We start from the raw sequence: 22,492 nt of genomic DNA on the forward strand, positions 1-22,492 counted from the left end.
AGCAGTGGTAGCGTGTAGTAATAGCACGGGAAACAATCTACATTTATTAACGGTAAAAAACGCTCAAAGCAAACGGTTCAGAATACGCGGCATTTTTGGGGTTTCTATGGCAACGCAACGGCCGTTTGTTGGTCGTGCCAATGAAAGGAGGCATTGGTCGTGCGAGCGGCATTTCTGGAGGCACCGGAAATCGGAAGTGCGACAATGCAACCGACGACGGAGCAGCGCGCGGGACGTGAGATGCGTGTGTGAGCGAGCGTGCGGTCTGCAACTCTGCAAGGTGACAGTGTACCGTAGGTGTGAAGTTTGAAAATACGCAAGCTTACTTTGGCGGAAGTGATGTGTCGACGTCAAGTTGCGGTATCTTGAAAACGTAAGCATCGTGTGAAAGTGGTATTGACTCGAGAGTACGTGCATTCAGCGGTGTGCATCGCTGCTAGCGCAGGAGACGGTCCGCGATGGAGGAACAGGTAGCAAAGGCTCTGATTGAAACAGTTAACTTTGCTGCTGTAAAGCACAGGAAACAGCGCAGGAAAGACGAAGACGCAACACCTTACATCAACCATCCCATCGGTGAGTAGTTGCACTGTGTAGTTTATTTCATCTTCATAGACAATTAAGTTTCAGGTAAGGTGATTCCGCCCCCACCCCCTGCTTTCCGTGCAGGTGTTGCCAGAATCCTTACTCACGAAGCGAACATCTATGATATCCCAACGTTGCAGGTACGTTAGCAGGCGGTCATTCGTGAATTAGCGGTTGTCGCATGTTAGTGAGCTGTCTAGGTGAAATAATTGTACTGTGTAAGCAAAAAGAGCTCGCATGTCTATGTGAGTTTCTGGTGGTTGGACGCAGGCTAATTGCAGCTGTTACCTTTAATGGAGCTCGAGACTGCTCCATGTATTAAGTTTTAAAGCTGGTGGCCTTTTGTCTAAACGACAGACCTTAATTTGACGTGAAGTGGCTACTGTGTTGTACGTATAGCCCCTTCATCAGGGGCTTTAATTGCACTATTGCTCTTTTCACATTGTCATATAAGTGTGTATTGACATGTATGTGCACATGCTGCATTAAAGAAATGGAGCTTGCTTTATTTCCTTTATTTTTTATTTGTCATTGCATGCTTATGGCAGGCATAGCGATTCCGGCACCTATGCTGGATTGCAATTGAAGAGGCAGACGTTACTTGCGTGCCCTGCCAATGTATGTAGTCAAAAAAATTTTGCCGCTACTTAATTACTCACACGAGAGCACACGTCTTAATGCATAAGTCGGTCAGTGCCCAGCTCCAGTTCCAAGATATTTTCAAATTGTGTGCATACAGTTTCCTTCCTTACACGTGGAACACCTTGATTCTGTTGCAAGTTTTGGGGATGAATAACTTGAGGCTGCTATTAGCTAAATGATACTGCTCCTATATGCGGACGTACTTATCAGCTTCAATTCTGTATTTGCAACATATGTGCCAGGATGTGGTCAATTAAAAATCTAATTGGTAAAATTTTATTAATAAGTCAATTTTTCGTGCAGCCACTGTCTGCCTATTCAAATAATCCAGCTGAAGTGGCACAATTGTGCAACTTGCAATAGGTTTAAAAGGCGAATTTAATTGCCTTTAGTTTGATGCCACAATATTTTGCTCATGTGTCCTAACCTGTCACCTTCTAAGTGTCCTTATTTTATGCTTAAAATCTGGATCACTGATTTGTGCATTTCAAACCTAAGAGCTTTTTATCAATCGCATATCTGACCCCGAGACTGCATTTTAGGTACACAGTTCTGTGTACCTAAAAAAACTTGTTAGTTTCGTTTCTGTTCTTTGCTATAAAGAGTGCTTTTTCATTTTTAATAAAGAGAACTATGCCCAACTGTTGAAGGTTATTGCAGCTATATCAGGTGACGAAGTGTTCCAGCAACAATTTGTAAATGCTCGAATCTTCAACATAGTACACACTGAAATCCTTGTGCATTTCTTTGCCTGCCCACCTTACTAGGCTGCAATCTTGCATGACACGGTTGAAGACACAGATACTACGTTCGAGGAGATTGAGCGAAACTTTGGCAGCAAAGTGCGCTCCATTGTAGAAGAAGTGACAGATGACAAGAGCCTGCCAAAGCAAGTCCGGAAGCAGCTGCAGATCGAGCATGCATCAAGTTGCAGCCGAGAGGCAAAACTTGTGAAGCTTGCCGACAAACTGTACAACCTGCGGGACCTCCAGCGGTGCACACCAATAGGCTGGAGCCGCAGCCGAGTGCAAGAGTATTTCGAGTGGGCAGAGAAAGTAGTGCACGGACTCCGTGGAACCAACAAACCAATGGAGGATGCTTTGGATGAAGTGCTGAAGGCAAAGGCCGCATTTTGAATTTCGTTTTGGTCACCTATTTTTTTGTTAGAAATGAAAGCTTCTGGTAAATCATGCGAATGCAGCTAGCTGGCTTTATGTGGCGATACAAAAGGAATGAGAACATTTATTTCAGGGAAAAGACATTGCTCTTCTTTTCTTTCTTGCAGGAAGCACAACAGTAAATGTCATAATAATCTTATGTTATAGTTTGCTCTTATATTTATATTTTTCCACGTTGTCAGAATGAGTGCCGTTATATTTCTAGATTGCACAGTCCCCGTTGCATCTTCTGGTAATCTGCACTGTCTGAATGCTTTCTTTTTATATCTAGGTGCCACTTTGAATCTGGGTCTCTGGGCAGCAATCAAAGAAATATTTTCTGTGACCAGATTTTTATCCACATAAAAGGAGACACTATTTTCTACCATACCTACGCAGCATTTATTTGAGTGTATTCATGACACATTTGTATACCTTGGGAGACTTTTTCTGAAAGTGCAATGCAGGGTATTGAACATTTGCCTACTGTATAACTGCAGTGAAAAATGACATAGTACAGTTACAGAGGCATAAAAATCTGCTCATCTTTTGCTTAATTAACAGGATAGTGTTTGGTGCTTACAAATTACGCAGGTTTACCATTGCATGCCAAGTGGTGTTGGGATAAACCACTATGTGCCTGCAGATTCCATTGTTCAGTGCTGGTGTTTCAGTGGAGCATGTGCTTGCATTCTGTTAGTAAAGACTTTCTTTTTCTTTGACCATGACTTGTGCAACTTTTATTTTCGCATGAGCTAATGCTTTCCTTATGCCTTGTGCTGTCAAGAAATCTAACAAGACACGCTACCATGATTTCTCAGGTACAGCTACTAGTATAGCAAATTGGGTCAAGCTTCACTGCCATACCAGGGTTTGTGCATGATTGCTTAACTGGTTGCGTTATCCAGGTGGGGGAGGCTAAACTGCACCACGCACGGTGCAGTTGCTCACCTTTTTTCTGGTGCCTCCAGCTGCTTCCAATTTTCTGTCTTCCCCACTGCTTGGGGATGCAGCTAGGTGCACATCATTTTTAGTTTCTTTTATAGCGACAGCTTTTGCATTTGTCATACATGCTACCATTAGGCAAAGCCCGTTTGTTTGAGTTTAAATAGGCTTGGGTCCATTTGAAAGCTTTAAATATGGTTATAGCATTATATTAGCAATGTATGGGTTAGCTTCTACTTGTGTTAAACTTATTTAGCAGTTTTTATGTTTCTAGTGGTGTTGACCTATCCCTAACTAATGTCGTAGTCCATAATTCACTGTTGCGTTGACTGTCATTTTAAGTAGCAGTACTGAAGCTCCCCGATGGTTTCACACGCCAAATGAAAGGGTGTGTCCAGCTTCTAATTGGTTACTTTTGTTACTTGAGATCTGTGCGAGGAAGATAGATGTCAGGAGACGCAAGTGAGTCGAGCATCCTCACTGCCTTGAGGCAGTTAATTAAGGTGACAAAAGTTCGAACTTGTGGAGTCAACATTTAATGAACTGTAAAACTGCTTTATACAATTCTCTTAATCATTCTGGGCAACAAGTAGCATAAATTTAATTTGTCTCGTATTTAGCCGTAAATTCCACACTGAGGTGGTCCACCTAAGAATGTGAAATGTGTGCTTCATAGGACTCCTAGCAATATGTTCTAAAAAGTTTAATCGGAGTAATTTTTGTTTTAGGTGAGAAATATTTTTTAAGAGGGCTTGATCCCTACTCCATAATGTGCCATTGACTAGCAGTGCACCTTCACTGCAATACATGTCTTGATGTAGTGGAAAACTTTTTGTGCTGATGGCATTTTTTTCAATAGAGCGTTGCAAGAGTTCTTGAGACTGCCATGCCTCAAGGCATGGCATTTGGCATGGAATGACCCAAATATGAATTTCAGTTAAAGGGCACCATGCATACCTTGGCTAACTTTTAAATGTCACATTAGACCCTTTGCAAGTTTTAGACCTTGCTTTCCCACTGTGTAAATGCCCAAAAGATGATTGCCAAGGAATAGAAGAAATGATGATTACTCTGCAACGGGTCCTTTGTGTGTTCTTTCACACGATATATAACATGAAAGCCAAGACAACACATGAGGTGCAGAGTAACATTGTTTCAACCATGTGTTGGCAATCATATCTAAAAAAAAAGTGCAATGCAGGAAAGCCAGCCTGACACTTTCCACAAGGGTCTATTCTTGCATTAGGCAGCAAACAAGCATGGATGATTTTTCTTTTACTACAGCTGTTTGCGGTCTGAGGCTCCGAGTCATGGTATGGTCATGAAGGCTGGCCCCTTGCTTCCAAACTCTTCCAATGATGATTAGGCCAACACACAGTTGTTACTGATTGGTTTCATTCTATGGGTGGCTGCATTACGAGTAGATGCGGCATGGTGGCTGAAATTTAGGCAGCAAAGGGAGGCATTACTGAAGTTAGCATACGAGCCATTTAAATAAACAGACATTCAACATGCTGCGGTTAGTGGTATACAGGTGCGTCACAGAAAAAAAGTTCTTCACACTGTCTACAGTTTGAAAAGCAGAAGCCTCAAAATGGAGTAAGTCATTATGGAGGAAAATTTATTCACTTATTTAAGGCACTGTTCTATAGTAACGTACTGAAACACTGTGTCAAAGGAAAAGTCTTTCATTAGTACTCCCTGCTAGGCCCAAAAAGTTGAAGTCACTATGGAAGAAAAGTTCCAAGGCACTGTTTAATAAGCTGCTTGTCTGTATAAACCATAAAATGCATGCAATAATAATCCACACTGCGTGTACTTGTATTCTGAGGGCCCACAGCACTAGTCACTGTGGCCACTCTAACATAGTGTGGGTCTGGGCAATGTGACTCTGTTGTCCTGCAACTTCCATGGAATGGTCGTAATGCTGAGGCTATTTATGGTGCTCCTTTTCGAATTCTCTCGCAAATTCCAAAAATGGTGTGAGTGCTTCCACGCTCATGGCATTAAAAACTGATGCACGAATGCCACCAACTGATCTGGAATGAAAAATGGATGCAACAGATTTAGAAACATTGTGAAGTATAATGCATACAGATTAGATGCATGGTGCCACACTTGTATGTAGGTGCATAAAACACAAACCCAAACGGCCAAGTTGTTTCAAACTAGTATTCTCTGCACCCGAAAAGACAAGATGTACTGCTGCACAGAACGGATACAAAATCTGCAATTTGACGAATCTAATTGTGTAGTGAATGCTGAGGGTGAGTGTTAGTTGTGCAAATGTAACTGAGGCAGGCTGACTAATGTTGGCACTGTGTCAGTCTCCCATACATTTCTGAAATGGCTGCCCAGTTGCTCTGAAATGTGCGAACCACCTGCAGTAGAACCACCTTCCCAGACATTTTGTCTGCGTCATTGCTGGAGCAAGGACAACAAGTTTCATCATGTGCTGAACCATAGCCTCCTGTTTTTTTTTTTTTTTTTTTTTTTTTTTTTTTTTTTTTTTTTTTTTTTTTTACAATGCCTGGCCAGTTGCTCCGCCATGCAGGGGAGCCAGTGTTGCATGTGCTGCTGTTGCTCCTTTGCTTCGCATGACATGCAATGAAAGAGGTGATGCGACCCTAACAGCGCCCTATAAACTGCAACTTACTCCTGGGAAAGTGGCGCCCTCTAAGTGATCTCTGCTTTTAGCATCACTGGGGCAGGCATTGAAAAAATGCAGGAGGCTGTGGTTGACTTCACTCTTTCACATCCACATACAAATGGCAGGCAGTAAAAGAATGCTGCTGTCATCCCAACTGCATTCCATAACGTGTGACCAACATCTGAGGTAATGGCGCACGTCCCATGAGTTGTAAGCTTCCAGTTTTAGAGCAACCTAGTGGGCATTGTAAGAAACGGAGGAAGCTACGACCGAGTCTGTGAATAGAATTTGCGTGCAGCCCACGTGCAAACAGGCATACGCCTGGTGCAGAGCATGGCTTTGCTTCCCGTGTACAGCCTCACTGTGGCCTTTTCTCCTGCAATTTCAGGTGCTTCCTGCAGACTTCCACATCAAAAGGCATAGCCACTCAACACTGCTGGTGAACACAATCAGAACATTTTTTAAGTTCTTCAAGCATTAGCACACAGGACAGTACAATAAAGGAACTAGGGTACACAAGTACAAGAAATATTATGCTGATCCGATGCACGTTGTAATATATGAAAAGCAGTTATAATTAAATCCTGTACAACGAATGTCCATGTGTACTATTGTGTTTACTTTCATCCTATGCAGCGTGCAACCTCATGCAATGTTTATGTTTATCCACCACAAACGTGATAAGTTTAATGTCATGCAATATTTGTGTTCATACACTACAATGATCACAAGCAATTACAAAATGAAAACAGCAAATCAGGCAGATGCAAAGTGTGAGATGTCAAGAGGACGAAGGTGACGTAAAACGCTTGTTGAAGGCAGGTATGTGCGCAGAGAAGTACGACACATATCTTGCTACGTTTAAGGAATCTGTACTTGTTGTGTCACAGTGGCCCATATCCATATCCGGAGGATTGCCTGAAAGTGGGCACATACTTGTGGCACATACCGAATCAATAAATCAATGGAAATCAAGTAAATCAAAAGCAAAGTATCCATTGAATATAATGCGTCATTCAATTAACAGGTCGGTGTGCTTTAGAGATACTATTTGTGGGCCAACATTATTTGTTCAGGTTTTATGTAGATTTTTTTTTTTGTTAAGCGAAACAGGTGTCTCTACGCTGATTACTTTTGTCAGTCAGTGTACAAGGGTTATATAAGCCTGTTTACTGGTAATAGTATTCGGTGCACATATAACCCTCACATACATATGCATACTACTACTAGTACTAGATGTGTGTGTATATATATATATATATATATATATATATCATAAGAAGCCAACAAACAAGGATACCAAGGACAACATAGGGGAAATTACTTGTACTTACTAGCTGAATTAAAGAAATGAAAAATTATTGGAAATGCAAATGGATGAAAGAACGACTAGCTGCAGGTGGGGAACGATCCCACGTCTTTGCATTACGCGTGCGATCTCTTACCACTGAGCTACTGTGGCGCCGTTTTCCCATCCACTTTCTGAGGTATTTATGTTTTACTACTACAACTAACCCTGGGAGTGTTAGCCAGCACCACCACTCGCAAACCTTGCCGGCAGATGTGGAACATCCGCCGCCAAGGGAAACATCAGATTTCAGCAATTCCTTCAGCTCTGAACTTATTCACTGCAACAGCAACATTCTCCCACAGTGCTGTTAAGACTACCTAGATTCGATTGGCTGCTTTTTACCTCAAATAATTGTGTCCACCCATTAGGGGAAACAAGACAAGAACCTGATGTAGCAGATTAAATATTGCCGGACATGCACAGGAAGAGAACTAGCACATTTCAAATTTAGTAACCTTTTTCCAGGAACTGGCAACGAGGGAAATGCTGCTTTTACAAATCCAGGTTTTCAACGGGGGTATGTATGATTGTTGTTGCCAAAGCCGCTACACTAGCACTATACATACAAGCATGGTGATAATCGCCACGCTAATCCGATCCCATCATTTGTAGCTTATCTCCAATGCAGATGTGCAAGTTGTGATTAAAGCATCACTATTGTGTCTATTACATTTCGGGGGAACTTCCCTAAAAATTAGTAGAAAAACTATGACGATTCGATGAGCAAGTGACCTGTACAGTCAACGTCCAATTTTGGGGACTCCCTAGGGACCGCAAAAATGTCAAAAAGAACGAATACATGCAATGTATTCGTTCTTTTGGCAATGTCATCAGCGCTCGCGGCAACTGAAAGCTAGTTGGCAGCACAGGCGCTGGCTCTTCATTTTCAGTTTTGGAGTTGTCTGAATTCTAGACCTTTACGATCACTTGACGGACAATTTTACTGTGGAGTAATTTTGCACAGAGGTTGAGCTCGTTGTCAGGGTTGGCGAAACATTCAAATGTTATCTCAGTGGGAATCAAAACACCAGTGGCGTGCTATCACAAAGTCCATGGAAGGGGACTGATGGGGAACCTTGCCGTTATCTTCCGATGAGATCGCTGTCTCAGCACCTAGTGTGAAGCCTGCATGGCAAAAACAGTTGCGAAGTGTGTCTTGTCACCGCATTCTGCACGTACGAAAGCATGCCAACAGCAGACCTGAGATCTACATAGTAACTTTTGCCGCTTCCAAGAGCTTCACATTATTTTTGAGGAAATTTGAAATCGTCTGCTTGGAAATGCCGAACTTCTTGCTCATGTCGGCTCGAGACCGGCTACTATCAAGTTGTGCTTGATGATGGTGGCTTTCTTTTCTGTTCCCAACCTACGGTAGTGTTGTCTGTGTCTGCTGATGGCTTCAAAGCCATCAGCAAGGATGATAAATGCGAAGTCGGCGCTATTGCTGACAGCGGCACATCCTTTCAATGAAAAACACGGCATCGAACAGCAGGAAGCTTGGCAGTGAACATCGAAGCAGCTAGGTCTAGCATTGCGGAGTGCATAACAGCACAAAAGACCATGTGGCCAAACACAAATTGCTATGGCTGCCAGCGGATCGGCGTATGAGAGTGCTGGTTTCAGGCTGTGAGATAATCAAACGGTGGTGGCGGTGACTTTAATTAACACCATTTTGGACCTGCAGTCATGGCAAAATATCAGAAAAATCAGACGGTGAAGGGTTTCTGCATTCGAAATTTCCGATGTCCTTTTACATTGGCTCTAGTATAGGGTACGTGGCGGTGCTGCAAAGACGTCCAAATTATTGGGCACATCCGAAAAATAGATTGTTGACTGTATTTTTGAAATTTTCACTGTGGTCCGAAATATGGGTAGCCAGACAGATGCATTAAAAGAGTTGCAAGAATCCAGAGGGTTTTAAAAGCTCTCTTTTTCGAAGATGCTTAAGCTAATCAAACATTAAAAGTTCAGGAAAAAAATAAATAAAGAGTAGTGTGCATACAAAATCAGAGTGGGAAACAATCACTAGCTGGCTGCAAGCCGCAGATTACAGTGGAACCTCGATGATACGAATCTCACGGGATCACGAAAAATATTCGTATTAGCCGAAATTCGTATCATCGAAACACAATTAAAACTAGCTAAATTAAAGAGTCAGAGGTGAACTCACTCAGGCACATGCACGTAAAAAGCATTTACAGTATAGATCACTTATAACGTAACCGTTTATAGTGAAGAACTGGCTACCATGCGGCCTTTTCCGGCTCCCGTTTACCCTCCCTCAGAACTCCATGTATACGCATACCGCTTACAGTACAGCCGCGTGAGACGAAATACCGGTTATAATGCGGCTTCCGCGGTAAAATCTCGCCGACAAGGGCGGTAGCGAGCACGCTTCTCAACGAGGTGCGCCCACCGATGGGAGAGGAGATCAACGAGGGCGATGCGGAGGAGGAGCATGAGACGTGGAGCATGAGTCCAAGGGCGATAAAATCGTCGCTGCGCGCCGTATGTGCCAGTATAAGTGCACGGAGGATGCACGCCTTCACGGAGAGCGAACGCACAGCGGAGAGAAAACGCGACTTCCGTGGCGCGATAGGCCGTGGGGGTAAGGGAGGGAGAGGGAGGGGGGCGTGGCGACTGTGCTACGTCACCAAATACGTATCTTGCAACCGAGCGCAAGGGTAACTGGCGACGCAATCTCCCACGTGAAAGGAGCAAAGCGGGAAGGTAGCGGGGGGGGGGGGGGGGGGCTTTTACTCTGCCAACAAATGCGTTCTACTTTGCGCCTGTGCTGGCTGTCGGTGTTGTCACATGCACCATATCTTGAAAGCGATCTCCACACGGCTCTGACATTTGTATGCGCCGTGCTTATGCCGCTCAGTTTCCGTTGAAGCGATAGACCGCGGCGGCCGCGCGTAGGGAAGAGCGACCGCCGCAGCGAGCGAAGAGACAAAAGCAACAAAAGCGCCGCCGCTTGAAACTCTTGGCGCCCAGTCGCGGCTTCCGCGCTGTCCGGCGCCGCGTCCGCGCCTCCGCACCAAAAGAGAAAGGGAAAACGCGCGTGACTGCTCGCTGTTCTCTTTCGCGGCCGTCGGTGGGGCGGCGTTTATTCGTATCAACCGACGCGGGTCGAAAATCGATTCGTAACAACCGTTCTCTAACGCGTTGCAAAGTAATGGGGCTCGGCCGGGACCTCAGAAAAATTCGTATCATCCGGAAATTCGTATTAGCCGTGATCGTATCATCGAGATTCCACTGTATTCCTTAATGCACAGCAAGTCACAGTTCACCTACCTCTGCTAAATGTCGACATCGTATCGAGGTTCACCTAGAATATATTTTACAACTACTCTGTAACCAGTCATTTGAGTAGGAGAACAAGGACTTGCAGCTGACAAGTGTGCTGTGTACTTGCACATGCAGTGTCTATAATGGCAGACCTTGACGTGCCAATATGGAGCACAAATACCCAACTAGTTCCTGCACTTTAGTTGAGGAACACTAAGAAATATGGTGCAGACATGAAAAGGCAGGCACAAAAATGCCCCTGCACACGCCTACCTGTGTCCCTTCAGTTGAATCATGTTTCTTTTGGCGGCTTCTTTGAGGAAAAGTTTTTCAAGCTCGTCATCACCTTGTGCTCCCCCGATACGAAATGGAATGTTAACACGGCTTCGATGTGCACGGTCCACGTTGCACCTGTAGCACAAATGGGAACAAGGACTGTTGTCATGAGCTCCTCTTGGATTTGGCCCAAGACAATACTTTGGTGGCTGCAAGACAGGCAGCCTATAGAAAAATCTTGTAGAGTCCTTGTGCCATGATGACAGATGCACTAAACAGGACAGAGGTCAACAGGAAGATGGGGATGTAATCGACAGTGGTTAAGCAAGGGATGTCTCAGGCTCGTGCTTGAGACATCCTTTGTTCAACCACTGTTAATTACAACAGATGCATTAGGGATATGAGCATCTGTACAAAGTCACAACCGCTGCGAGCTGCCATGATAGTAAAATGTCGTCTGGCACTGTTTTCCTGGCTGTGCTTGCATTACGAGGACTCACAGAAAGCTTCTAAAATTATTTCATCTTCTGCAACATACAAATCTGCTTAGGGCTTTATGACATTTAGCACGGTAACTTTTACAGAAGCATGCGACACACATGGAGGTATTATTATACATCACGACATGGTAGTATACCACACTGTGTAATCCTACCCAATGTGTGTTATTATCGTGTGAGAGGTAAATGTTTGCTTGCATTCAAATTCTTTCAGGAATTTAAGTTTGCTTAGTAATGGTGCTCAGCAAAGGGACGTAAGACAGGTCAGAGCCAGCTGAGATAGTGTAGCCAATTTGCAGTAACAACTGAAGCTGCATTTGAACCAACATGCATACATGATAACGTAGTGCTTTGTAGCAAAAATCAAGTGTAGCATTTAAAAGAAATTTTACCAGCGAATACACGAATGTGGTGAAAATTTATATCATCATAAACTGCTCATGAGTGAGTCAATGACAAGTGCCATCTCTTTTCTGGTGGCATTGCAATGCATTAAAGCACAGCCCAGTGCATGTGTCTGCATTTTTTGTTGTGGTACTAAGGTAGCAAGAAGACATCACGGAAGAGAAAGTAAACATTTCCTTGAAACACAAGACTTACACATAAAAGCCATTAGACTTGTCAAAAAGTTCGTAAATGAGCCTGGACTTCTCTGCTGATCGCTTTGCCATGCCTTCTACGCCGCCATTCTGCTTGATCCACTTGAGGACCAGGCCCAGGATGTAGATGCTGTGCATCAATGAAAAGCAACTTTTGTCACGCTCAACTGCTACACTCAGTCATATAATTACAGAATAGTACATAAAAAAAAAATACAGTTTCACCCATAGTGTGAAGCAGTGACTGATGTGTATTCTCAAAATGGGTTATTCCATGTCGATCCACGGCTCTACACAAAATTCAAACCAATACCCCTGTCAAGCGGGTAATTTAAGTGCACTTACAGGGAGTGCACTTCGGGACATTGAGTGACACTTTAGGCTACGCGGTTCTAAACGGGAAAACAGAGCGCACTCGCAGTAAAAAAAAAATGGCGACAGACTACGAGCGCGTTTTGTGAAGATGTACATTAAAAAGAAAAATACTTCTAAAAAGTGATTGTTTTACATTGTATTATTAATAAAAACAAACTTAATCTGTTTTTTCAACAAATAACGAAAATATTTTTTTTTATTATAAAAGTGTGGCAAGTCAATGCCGGCCAAGAAAAATGCCTCGCCAATTCCAGAACAACACAGCAGCATTTCATCCTGATAGCAGCATTTGATCCTGATAGAACAGAATATGAGCGTGTTTTAGGCTATTATCTGTGTGCAAGAGCTGTTCAACCACTAAAACGAACTTCTGTGTCCTTTTTTTTATGCATTACATTTTGTACCATTGAAACCGCTGGCGGCGAGGCTACGCACTCGGCCAGCAAAGTACGTTCCGTGAACGCACTTCGACCAGAGTACACTCTTCTGCGAGTGGCACTCCACTTGCAACGTTTAGATTTGGTAAAGTGCGCTTAAACCGAGTGACACTCTCCGTAAGTGCACTTAACTTGCACGCTTGACAGGGGTATAATAGCCGATACTGCTATGCTTCTTTTTGCCTTGTTTAACATTGTCTCCAAGTTGCTGCAAGTTGCTCGTCATGTGATCAAAGCACAAAGGTGCAGTATGAATACTAAACACCAAATATTCTTTTGTGTATCCACAGACGCACCTATTTCAATACACTTGCCGAACTGCTAACCTGAATTCCAAACCACAAGCTTGCTCCAGGAGTACTTTTTATGAGAAAAAAAAAAACAAAAAACACCACCAAGTACTCATGCTGGATCAGGAATCTAAATTAATGCATACTAATGGCACATTGCCTGGTTCCTACTGCGCTCCGACTCGGTTTGGAGCGACTTAAAACTTATAAAAGAATGTTTCAACGTGCTGCTTAATTTGAGCTATTATGTTATTATATATGAGCAAGGTGCTTATACTTACGCATATGTGGGAGGTGTGTTGTATAACGACTTGTTCTCAGCATTGATCTTGTAACTGAGCACACTCGGGCAGTGGGCTGATGGTGGGGTGATCAGGTCTTCTCGGATAATGACAACTGTGACACCAGCCATGCCAAGGTTCTTTTGGGCGCCCGCAAAGATGACGCCATACTAGAAGGCAAACCATCCAGACATTAGGTCAAAAACGAAGCAAATGTGTACTAAAAGTAGTTCGAGTTCAATGAAATTTAATCCTCATAAGTGCACCGTCACATCCATAATTTCTAGAAGTTCAAGGACATGTGTTACGTTACCACACTGAGTTCCACTTATTCTTGTTCTGTTCAAATTTGTCTCAGTCTATTTCAGGAACAGAGATGGTGAGTGTATATTAACCGGTTCAGAACCAAAGTATTTACCGCCGCATCTGTAGTAACACAAGGTAGTGGGACGATTTTGCACTTTTCTTAAGGCTATTTTATCAGTAGCATTACACATAAAGGGACACTAAAGAGAAACACTAAATCAGTTTAGCCTGATAATGTATTCTTTCAAAACTATTGTCGTTAATTTCGCAATACTAGGTTGATTACTAGAAGTTAAAATAAAGTTCAAAGTTTCATTTCTGGAATTTCACACTGAAACCTCAACGCCAGTATATCAGTGTCACAGATTTCGAAGTATTTTTTTTCGTGATTGGGCCGCATTGGCTAAGTAAAAGTTCCCGAAACTTACCATATTCACTCTTTGGCTCCTTCAGAACATAATACAGTCAATGTTTACCAATAAAGAATTAACTAGACCCAACTTGACTTCAATATCCACGATGCCATGGCAAACTGCTGCAAAAACTTCAAGGTGGCATCGCCACCTGTGTTTCATTCCTGCGCCATTTCTGGCTTGCCAAGCGTCTTCTCGCAGTAAGAGTTGTGTTTTTGATATTGTAGCAGAGTAATTTACCAATACAGAAGAAATAATTTTTCTCTTTAGTGTCCCTTTAACGATACAAACTACTAGAAAAAATATTATTTATTTGTACAATTATTCTTGCACTGTAGTTTGCAATTATTCTTCCACATAAATAATTAACTATCATCACTGATGAGCGATGAAAACCACTGATTACATGAACTTGCTCGTTTGTTCAAAAATTTGCAGCATTATGCATTTACCAGTTGATCAGCTAAGCCATTTTACTGGAGACATCTCCCAGTATAGAAGCTAAAGAACAGTTTCATTTTACTGGAGACATCTCCCAGTATAGAAGCTAAAGAACAGTTTCTGAGCTAATTTCTGCATTACATTCATGGCAGATCGCATGAAATCTTAAATTAGGTCTAGGCAGGCATCGCATCACGTTAAAGCCACACACCTTTGACACATCAACAGGTCTTGTTAAGATGTTAGAAGACATGTCGCACACCAAGGGCACAGATCCACTCTCTGGGACAAAGTTGAACTCGACACCTGTTCATGTATGGAGGGGGAAAAAAAAAAGAGGGTCAGTAACATCCAAAGTCCTTTTATTGTTCTTTTTTTGTTTGTTTTTCCCCCTTAAATGGGACCGACAGCTGACCAGAATGTCAGAGTAATTTATTGCACAGACTAAAAGAAAGATAATTTAATTGTGACAATGCCAGAATTTGCATGCTGAGAAACTGACAGAAAACAACATGAGCTCAATAGCCACGTCTCCGGCACCTAATGCACCAGCTCTTCTTTGAATGGTCAATCATATCCTCCTAAGACTTGAAGACAGCTTAGGGACATAATTGCTTTTCCTGTTGGCTATTAGTGGCTGGAATAATATAAATGTAAAAATAATTTTTTGTTTGAGTATCATGCTTAGACGCTGAAGGCAGCATCTCCATGCACATGAAGAAAGTAACAATAGTGTCATGTTTCCTGTTGGAAAAATTGCTTTTCTTAGATTTAACATAAAACTGAAGGTGTAACATTGTGCAGTGGGCTGTCATGTTGATTACTACATCCTGGATTTTCATGTCAACTTGCAGTATTAAACATACTTCAGGGGTGCTTCTTGTCAGCTGGAACAATGCAATGGTCCAGATCACATTAGCGTCAATTTTCACGAAAGTTGACGGCAAGAATCTGGTGAAATCACTTTCGTACAGTTCTGCATGTATCCAACTTAGTATCCGAGATGAATACTTTACAGCATCGCTTTAGAGTTCATTTTTAAAAGGACTGAAGGCTATGTGCATTAACCCTCTCAATGCCATTTCCGAGTATACTTGTGTTGTGCTTTCAGTGCACCTCCTCCCTCCTCTCCAGAAGCAACTTGTGCAGATGTCGTGCCATCCATTGAGAGGTCATCTAAACACACAAAGCTTGTAAGCTAAATTTCTGACTGCAGGCGGGGTACCATACTTATTCAAATATAAGGAAAGGTTTTTTTCACAGAATCTATAGCCTCGAAGTCACCCCCCGTCTTATATGCAAGGCTGATAGATTCAGTTACTGTGTTAATATGGCAGCAGCTGCGGCTCATTTCCGGCAATGCAGATTTTAAATGGCAGTGCAAATTGTACCAAATTATTTGGGAGGTGAGGCAGAACCGTATTTTCGCGTATATAATCTGCACCGAGAATTGGAAAAATTCAACAGTAAAAACATTACGGATATTTTGCCGTATGGTGTGGCTTAATGGAATTGAAGCACTGCGATAAAGCTACATCTCAAGGGGAAGTTCTCACCAATCCAGTTTCGTTATCTCCTCGAGAGCCCCACCCTCTCCCAACCTCTGCGTGTTGAAGCTCCCTTCCCTTATCCCTATTTCATTGTCACCATTTTGCGTTTTGGCTGTGGCAGTATTCAGCATTTTGGGGCGATCCCCACCGAATCTGAATGATCCGTAGGCTACTGTATATCGTCTTATATAAGTGTGCATACTTAAGATCTTTCTCTTGGGTCCCCAAGTGCACCTTCGCCTTATAATTAAATAAATACGGTAAATTTCTCAGTGCTCTGTCCTGGCTCCATGGTGGAATTTTGACAGGTAAAGAGATTTATGAACTATTGATGAATTCTCAATTAGTAGAAACCGACAATGGAGAACCAGTTTCCATAGCATCAAATGTCTGCTGGACCAACATGGGGGGGGGGGGGGGGAACACCCGGCCTGTACCGAGGGTAGGAAGAGCAGCCTTGGCCATAGCCAGTGTGGCAGCTCTGTCTGTCTGGACTATGACAGAGAAAGGAATTTATGAACTGTTTGCAAATACTAAAATGGAAAAAAGCTACAATGAAAGACCAGCTCCTATGTACCTAGCATGAAATGTCCACTGAACCAATATGTGAGAAATACCCTGCAAAGCCGAGGAGCAGTCCGAAAGGGAAAAAAAATAAAAGAAAGAAAAGAACCCCAACAGTCAAAAGGTTAACGTAAAGGAGTCTCACTAGGATAGAGTCACTTTTTTTCTTTGTCAGCAGAAACTCCTCCATGCGCCAGAATGAGCCGCAGACTTTGCAGGCACCAGTAGTTCTTATGGGCATGCACTCCTGTCAAGTGTGCAATGTCTAGTTGGTACAGAAGCAGTCTTGTCATCAAGGGGATGCAGGTTCAACAACCAACACAAGCAGCGCAGCAGTATTTTGAGCTTAATTTACTTCCTGACAACTGGCTGAAGATAAAGGTTCGATTGCTGATTTTACCATGACTTCAATGCACCTTACCACTTCACAAGCAGTCATAGCTTCTTTCTTGGTAAGAAAGACTGTGAAATTGGCAAGGCTGTACAAGATTTCTGAAATTAAGTGAGAACAATTACAAAGCTTGAATTTTGGGGAGGTGGTTGGTTTTCTTTTCATGTTTTATGACAGTTAGATGGACTGCAATTTTTCTTTTCGTTTATATTCTTCCATCCTGTGAAGAGAGAGAGAGAGAAAGCAAGGAGAGGAAAGACAAGGAGGTCAAACAGATGAGCGTTTGGTTTGCACAGGTGGACTGCGAGAGCTCTAGCAAATTACAGTTAATGCTGCTTTATAAGAATTTCTTGATTAATACCTTCCTTAAGTTTAGTTTGTTAGTTCATTTGATGTTTCTAGAATCCTTACCGCAGTCACTGTTTGCATGTGTGTGCACATAGTGCAGGTTATACAGAACCACCAAATATATTAACAGCTCTGTATTTCATCAGCTAAACAAGAATGTTCTAAGACTACAGGCAGAACTACAATGCAGCTGGGAGATTAGTACTTACAAAGTAACCAAACAGAGACTGACACAGCTGCTGACAAGAAAGGAAAGATCAGCCATCTTCATGTGTCATTTTCCCTGTTCATGTGCTTAAGCTACATCAAATGACCCAGATTTGCGCATTATACAATACATCTTAGGGCAGCCAGGCTAACAGTGCAAAAAAAAAAAAAAAAATGTATCTAATGAAGTTTTAAAGAAACAATAGCCACCCCTACACAGTGTAAGATGCACACTCACCATGAATGGTCTCATTGTCACAGTAGTAGAGGTAGGCTGCATCTGGGCTGCATTTCCACTCACTCTGTGGTGGAATGCCTGCGCAAAGCAAGAGATCATGTCTCAACAAATGTGCATGACCCCTGCGCACAGACAATAAAAGGGAGGAGAAGAAAAATATAAATAGGCATAAATGGCCTGACAAAAGGTTGCCTTCCACCTTCCTGAAGAAGCGTAATGAGGACAGCGCTCAAGATGAGGACACAGAAAGGAAGACACAAATGGCACTGACTTTCAACAATGTTTATTGGTGATGCAGAGACCACATATATAGAGGTGTGCACTAAAGATCAAGAAACAATCAAAAGTGTCTTATCAAACAAGAGGAAAGAAATACCACTTCGAAGGTCATGGGTTAAAAATTCACAAGGCACACGCAAAAACTTTAGAATTGACTCGGGTACGTTATCTCACCTGATGACAGCACAGTAGACACATAACTAAAGCACACACTGTCAAGCTTCTTAATGTAGTTGGCTTCTATAATTTCATGAGTCAGTTTCTCATCTTGCATTGTCATCAATTGAGATTATGATTGAGATTGAGAATCAGTTTCGAAGATTTTTCATGCAACTCCTGAATTGTTAACACATGGCCTTTGAAGTGGTATTTCCTTCCTCTTAGGCCATAAGATGCTTTTGAATTTTTTTCCCGTTTCTTTCTGTGCGCACCTCTATATATAATTTTTGCATCATCAATAAACATTGTCAGAAGTCAGCGCTACATGTCTTTCTTTCTGTGTCCCGTCTTCTGTGCTCTTCTCGTTTTGCCATGAGTAACCAACTCGCCTGAGCTTCTACACTTGTTTCTAAAGAAGGCAATGAAAACACTTCATAAATTAAAACTAACTTCAGTGAAATTTTTATTGTACTCACCCACGTGCTTGTCAACCTTGGGAAGGACTCTGTTGACCTGGATATGAGCTTCGGCCTCTTTGGCTGCTTTGGCTGACCAAGTGCCTGTGACAACATAGTCAGCCTTTTGCTCTTTGCCTCGTGGACATAGGTTGAGTGGGATGGCACTGAACTGGCCAGTGCCCCCGCCTTGCATGAAGATCACTTTGTAGTTTGAAGGAATGCCCCTGCATAGAGCATGAACATGTATCATATACATATTTACATTCATACACACATCTTTATTTCTGCAGCTCAAGATTAGGCACATGTCACTAAAGTGTTCAATGATAAACTGCAGAAGCATTGAATGCTGGGTAAGTTGGTGCTGGATAATTTCTTGAAAAGTGCAAAGAATGGGATAGGAAGGTAGCACAGGGCAGTGCTGACTATCAGTTCTAAATTTTTTTTTTAAACGCAGAATATAATGAGGGTAAAAATTTTTGCTGATAGTCAGTGCTGTCTTCTGTAACTCCCGTGCTTGTCCTGTTCTTTTGCACTGTTCTAGAGATGCTCAAGAATACCCAGAATGTGATTACAGTAGTGATACGACAGTTTGCTGTTGCAACAAACCACCATGTCTCCCTTTAAGGCTGCTAATGGCTACTTCAAAATGCCAAGTTCGAGGGAAAAAGCCACAATCGTTGGATTATTTTTCATAAAAATTAGGGGTGGGCAAATATTCAAAGTTTTCAATACAAGTAGTTGGTGTGTAATATTCGATTCATATTCGAAAATGAACTATTCGGTATTTTCAAATATTCAAAACTAACCAAATATTTCACAACTGACCATTAAAGTCTGGCTACTGTTCTCCGTAAACTAAAGAGCGTTGCAAATTGTCAGAAGTGAAAAATGACAAAAGTTTTTGAAGCAATGCAGAAAAAAAAATGGGTAATGCAAGTTTCGTTTTCGGTTTTGCAGTGGAAGCTTGCATGACAACCTGTGATTTTTGGTTGTAGTGCCAGCGAGTGTTTTTGGCGCTCAAACCTTGCAGCCGTTTCATCTTTTACGCTATAACCAGTGATGTTTTTCCTACAGCAGGCCCATTTCCATGTCTCTATGACACACAAGTCTGTCAACATCGTTTTTTTTTTTTCTTTTTTCCCCCACAACTTCTGATCTCTTTGTGACAACCACATATTTGATGTTTTTGGAAAACTAGTCATACAGTAGTCATTTATTCTTGTAAGGCTTGTTTGCAACCAGTTGTTGAGAGGCTATTTATGCCGTCTTTTAATGACAATGATCTTGTGTTTGCAATTGATGCTTGGTTCCTGATAGTTACTGTCTTTTTTTGCACTAATCAGTACAGACGTCGTACCTAATTATAGAGAAATAAGTTTTGCCTCTGTAAATATGTGTGTCTGCGTTTGACTATTCAATTTGATATTCAATAATTACTATTCAATTCAAAAATGTTGATATTCCCCCGCTCAGCTCTAATAAAATCCACAAGTTGATGTAACAGTGAATTTTAATTTTGATCGTGACCAGCTTCAGCAATGCAAACAGCTTGGCAAGATGATGCAGAGACAAGTGGAGTGCGAGTTTCATATTTCGTTTCTAGCTTTATTGCAAAAGCTACATCGTCATGTCAAATGGCCAGTGGTTGTGAGGAACAGAAAATTGCTTCTGCTATCTTTTTGATCAAACTGAGAAGGAGGGTTCCTCAAATAGAGAAGAGTTAGCTGAAAGCACAAATGTGCAGTGTGTTGAAAATGTTGCACGTAACAGCACTACCAAAAAGTGATCAGAACAACCTTGTCTTTAGAGAAATCTAAGTTAAATGGTAAGAAGTAATGAAGTGACTGTCTTAGTAATGTGAAACCAGATGAAGAAATATGCCAAGCAGCAGAGGAAACCGGCAGTTAACAGCAAACATAGACCTTGAAAAAGTCTTTTGCTCTATGCATGCTTTCCTGTACAAGGACAATATTTCGGCTTGATCCAACGAATGACTAGGAGAAGTCTGTGGCGAAGCAGACAGTGTAGGCAATACACATTTATCACTGATAACGATGTGGTGCGTCACATAAAGATAACTGTAAAGATGAAGTTTCCTACAGATAGTCTAGCAGTCTTCTGTCTATCTGTAAAAGATAAAAGAGTCCGGAATGTCTTACATCAGATCTCTTAGGTCGGCTTCGGCAGTCTCCACAATTTCTGCAAACTCAGCTGACCGGTGACTCAGTTCTGTAAAAAGATGCCACCTCCATAACTACGATGCTCACATCAATTTCACCATTAAACCCATGAAAACTGCATTTTTTACACACAAATTTCTTTTAAGCAATAGGGTTTAGCTTCTCAAATGCTAAGTGAACTTCCCCTAATATTTTGTGGAATGCTGCAGTCAATCTGAAACATTAAAATGGTGGAAATGAATTGCTCTAAAATAATAATAATATAAAAAAGAACGCTACAGCAACGGAGCTGAAGCCAGTACAGAAATTGTTATATTTGCGAGTACCACGTGTACGCGGACATAACTTTTTTCACTGAAAGCACATGATGCATTAAATACAATGAAAACAAACCGCGCACGTTTAAACAATACAATCTTCAACTGACCCATAACGCTGGCTCCACATCCTTTATAATTCAGCATCTCTTTCTGCGCCACTTGAAGTACCTGTCAAAGAAATTGACGGGCTCGTTAAATCAACAGAAAATCCGCATGCGCAGTCATCAGTCACTAACGAAGCTTGCTGCATACGCAGATATGCAGGGCTGTTAAAGGTCCTCACTTCCAGCGGCACGGCTGACGGTCCTGCCGAAAAGTTAAGTTTGCGTTCTGCCATCTTCTGGTGCGATCGCAGAGGTCAACGTATCCACGTCGAGTGCGCTCTGTGCGACGGTCCGTTTGCGCCGGTATGCCGGATGGCGGCGAGCTCCGTGTAGACTCGGGATGTGTGTGTCGACGGTCGTGCGACGCGCCACTAGCGCAAGAAAGATCCGAGATAACGCTGTCGTTGTTAGCACGCACGACAAACTGGATGAGCCCGGCCCAGTTGCAATCAACGACCAAGCACGCAGTTCCTGGGAGGAGAGGGAGGGGCATTTGACAAGGGGCATGCGGAGAGAGCGTAGCAGGTCTCTCCGTCCGGCGCGTCAGCTATCGCCTCGGCGGACTCCGGGACACGCGGCAATGAATGACCTTGAGCCGGCGCATGGTCCACGCGTGTCCACGCGTAGGGCTTGGAGGAAGCAACTGCGGCAGGCATGTGGCACATGGCGCTGAATAAAAGCGCTGTGCAATGCAGAACGGACGATGAGACACGCTGAAAACATGAGCAAGTGGTCGGAGCTGGCGCTGTCCATCGAGACGTAGATGGAAATGAGTGTCAACTGATGAAAGAATTTGGGACGCGGGAGCTCGTATAGAATATTTAAAAAATCTTGCGTTATCCGTGTTAACCAAAATCACGCAAAAACAAGCGGAGGGGGCCGGGTGACAGACGCCGCAGGTGGGAAAATCCAGTTTCGGGGCGCCGCCATATTTGAAAGGCGCGGCGCACGTGCAACCAGCACGTAAAAAAAAAGATTTGAGGTACTGTAGCACTTTTTATTTATTATAGAAATACTAAATGGCTACATTGTGCTAACTTGCAAATCAAATCAATGCATGTTGAAGAAAAATGGCGCCAGTACTGTAGAGCCATCTGTGATCAAGAAGAGAAGTATATGTTTAAAAAATAATAAGTAAAGTACGGTAAAGCCCAC

At 42.6% G+C, this 22,492-nt stretch overlaps 2 protein-coding genes across 5 annotated transcripts; one reads left to right on the plus strand and one right to left on the minus strand.

Annotated features, from left to right (window-relative positions):
- Positions 1-223: 223 nt before the first annotated feature.
- LOC119455833 (guanosine-3',5'-bis(diphosphate) 3'-pyrophosphohydrolase MESH1) lies at positions 224-6,569 on the plus strand. Of its 3 annotated transcripts, XR_007467533.1 has the most exons (5): positions 224-573; positions 667-722; positions 1,992-2,342; positions 3,169-4,463; positions 6,365-6,469. XR_007467533.1 is itself a non-coding variant. In XM_037717316.2 (4 exons), the coding sequence occupies exons 1-4, from the start codon at positions 459-461 to the stop codon at positions 6,455-6,457; spliced, it is 615 nt and encodes a 204-aa protein (XP_037573244.1). In that variant the 5' UTR covers positions 224-458; the 3' UTR covers positions 6,458-6,569. The 3 variants fall into 3 exon arrangements, 2 of the variants coding, with proteins under 2 accessions (XP_037573244.1, XP_049525304.1); XM_037717316.2 differs by lacking the exon at positions 3,169-4,463 and having other exon boundaries at positions 6,365-6,569; XM_049669347.1 differs by lacking the exon at positions 6,365-6,469 and having other exon boundaries at positions 3,169-4,960.
- LOC119455832 (phosphoserine aminotransferase) lies at positions 5,059-22,249 on the minus strand. Of its 2 annotated transcripts, none has more exons than XM_037717314.2 (10): positions 21,486-22,249; positions 21,341-21,401; positions 20,893-20,962; positions 18,749-18,954; positions 17,835-17,912; positions 14,748-14,842; positions 13,377-13,546; positions 11,995-12,123; positions 10,892-11,029; positions 5,059-5,365 (listed from the first exon to the last, which is right to left on the minus strand). In XM_037717314.2, the coding sequence occupies exons 2-10, from the start codon at positions 21,375-21,377 to the stop codon at positions 5,260-5,262; spliced, it is 1,029 nt and encodes a 342-aa protein (XP_037573242.1). In that variant the 5' UTR covers positions 21,378-21,401; positions 21,486-22,249; the 3' UTR covers positions 5,059-5,259. The 2 variants fall into 2 exon arrangements, with proteins under 2 accessions (XP_037573242.1, XP_037573241.1); XM_037717313.2 differs by having other exon boundaries at positions 21,517-22,248.
- Positions 22,250-22,492: the final 243 nt, after the last annotated feature.

Source organism: Dermacentor silvarum, chromosome 6 (assembly GCF_013339745.2).
Source record: "Dermacentor silvarum isolate Dsil-2018 chromosome 6, BIME_Dsil_1.4, whole genome shotgun sequence".
Lineage (NCBI taxonomy): Eukaryota > Metazoa > Arthropoda > Arachnida > Ixodida > Ixodidae > Dermacentor > Dermacentor silvarum.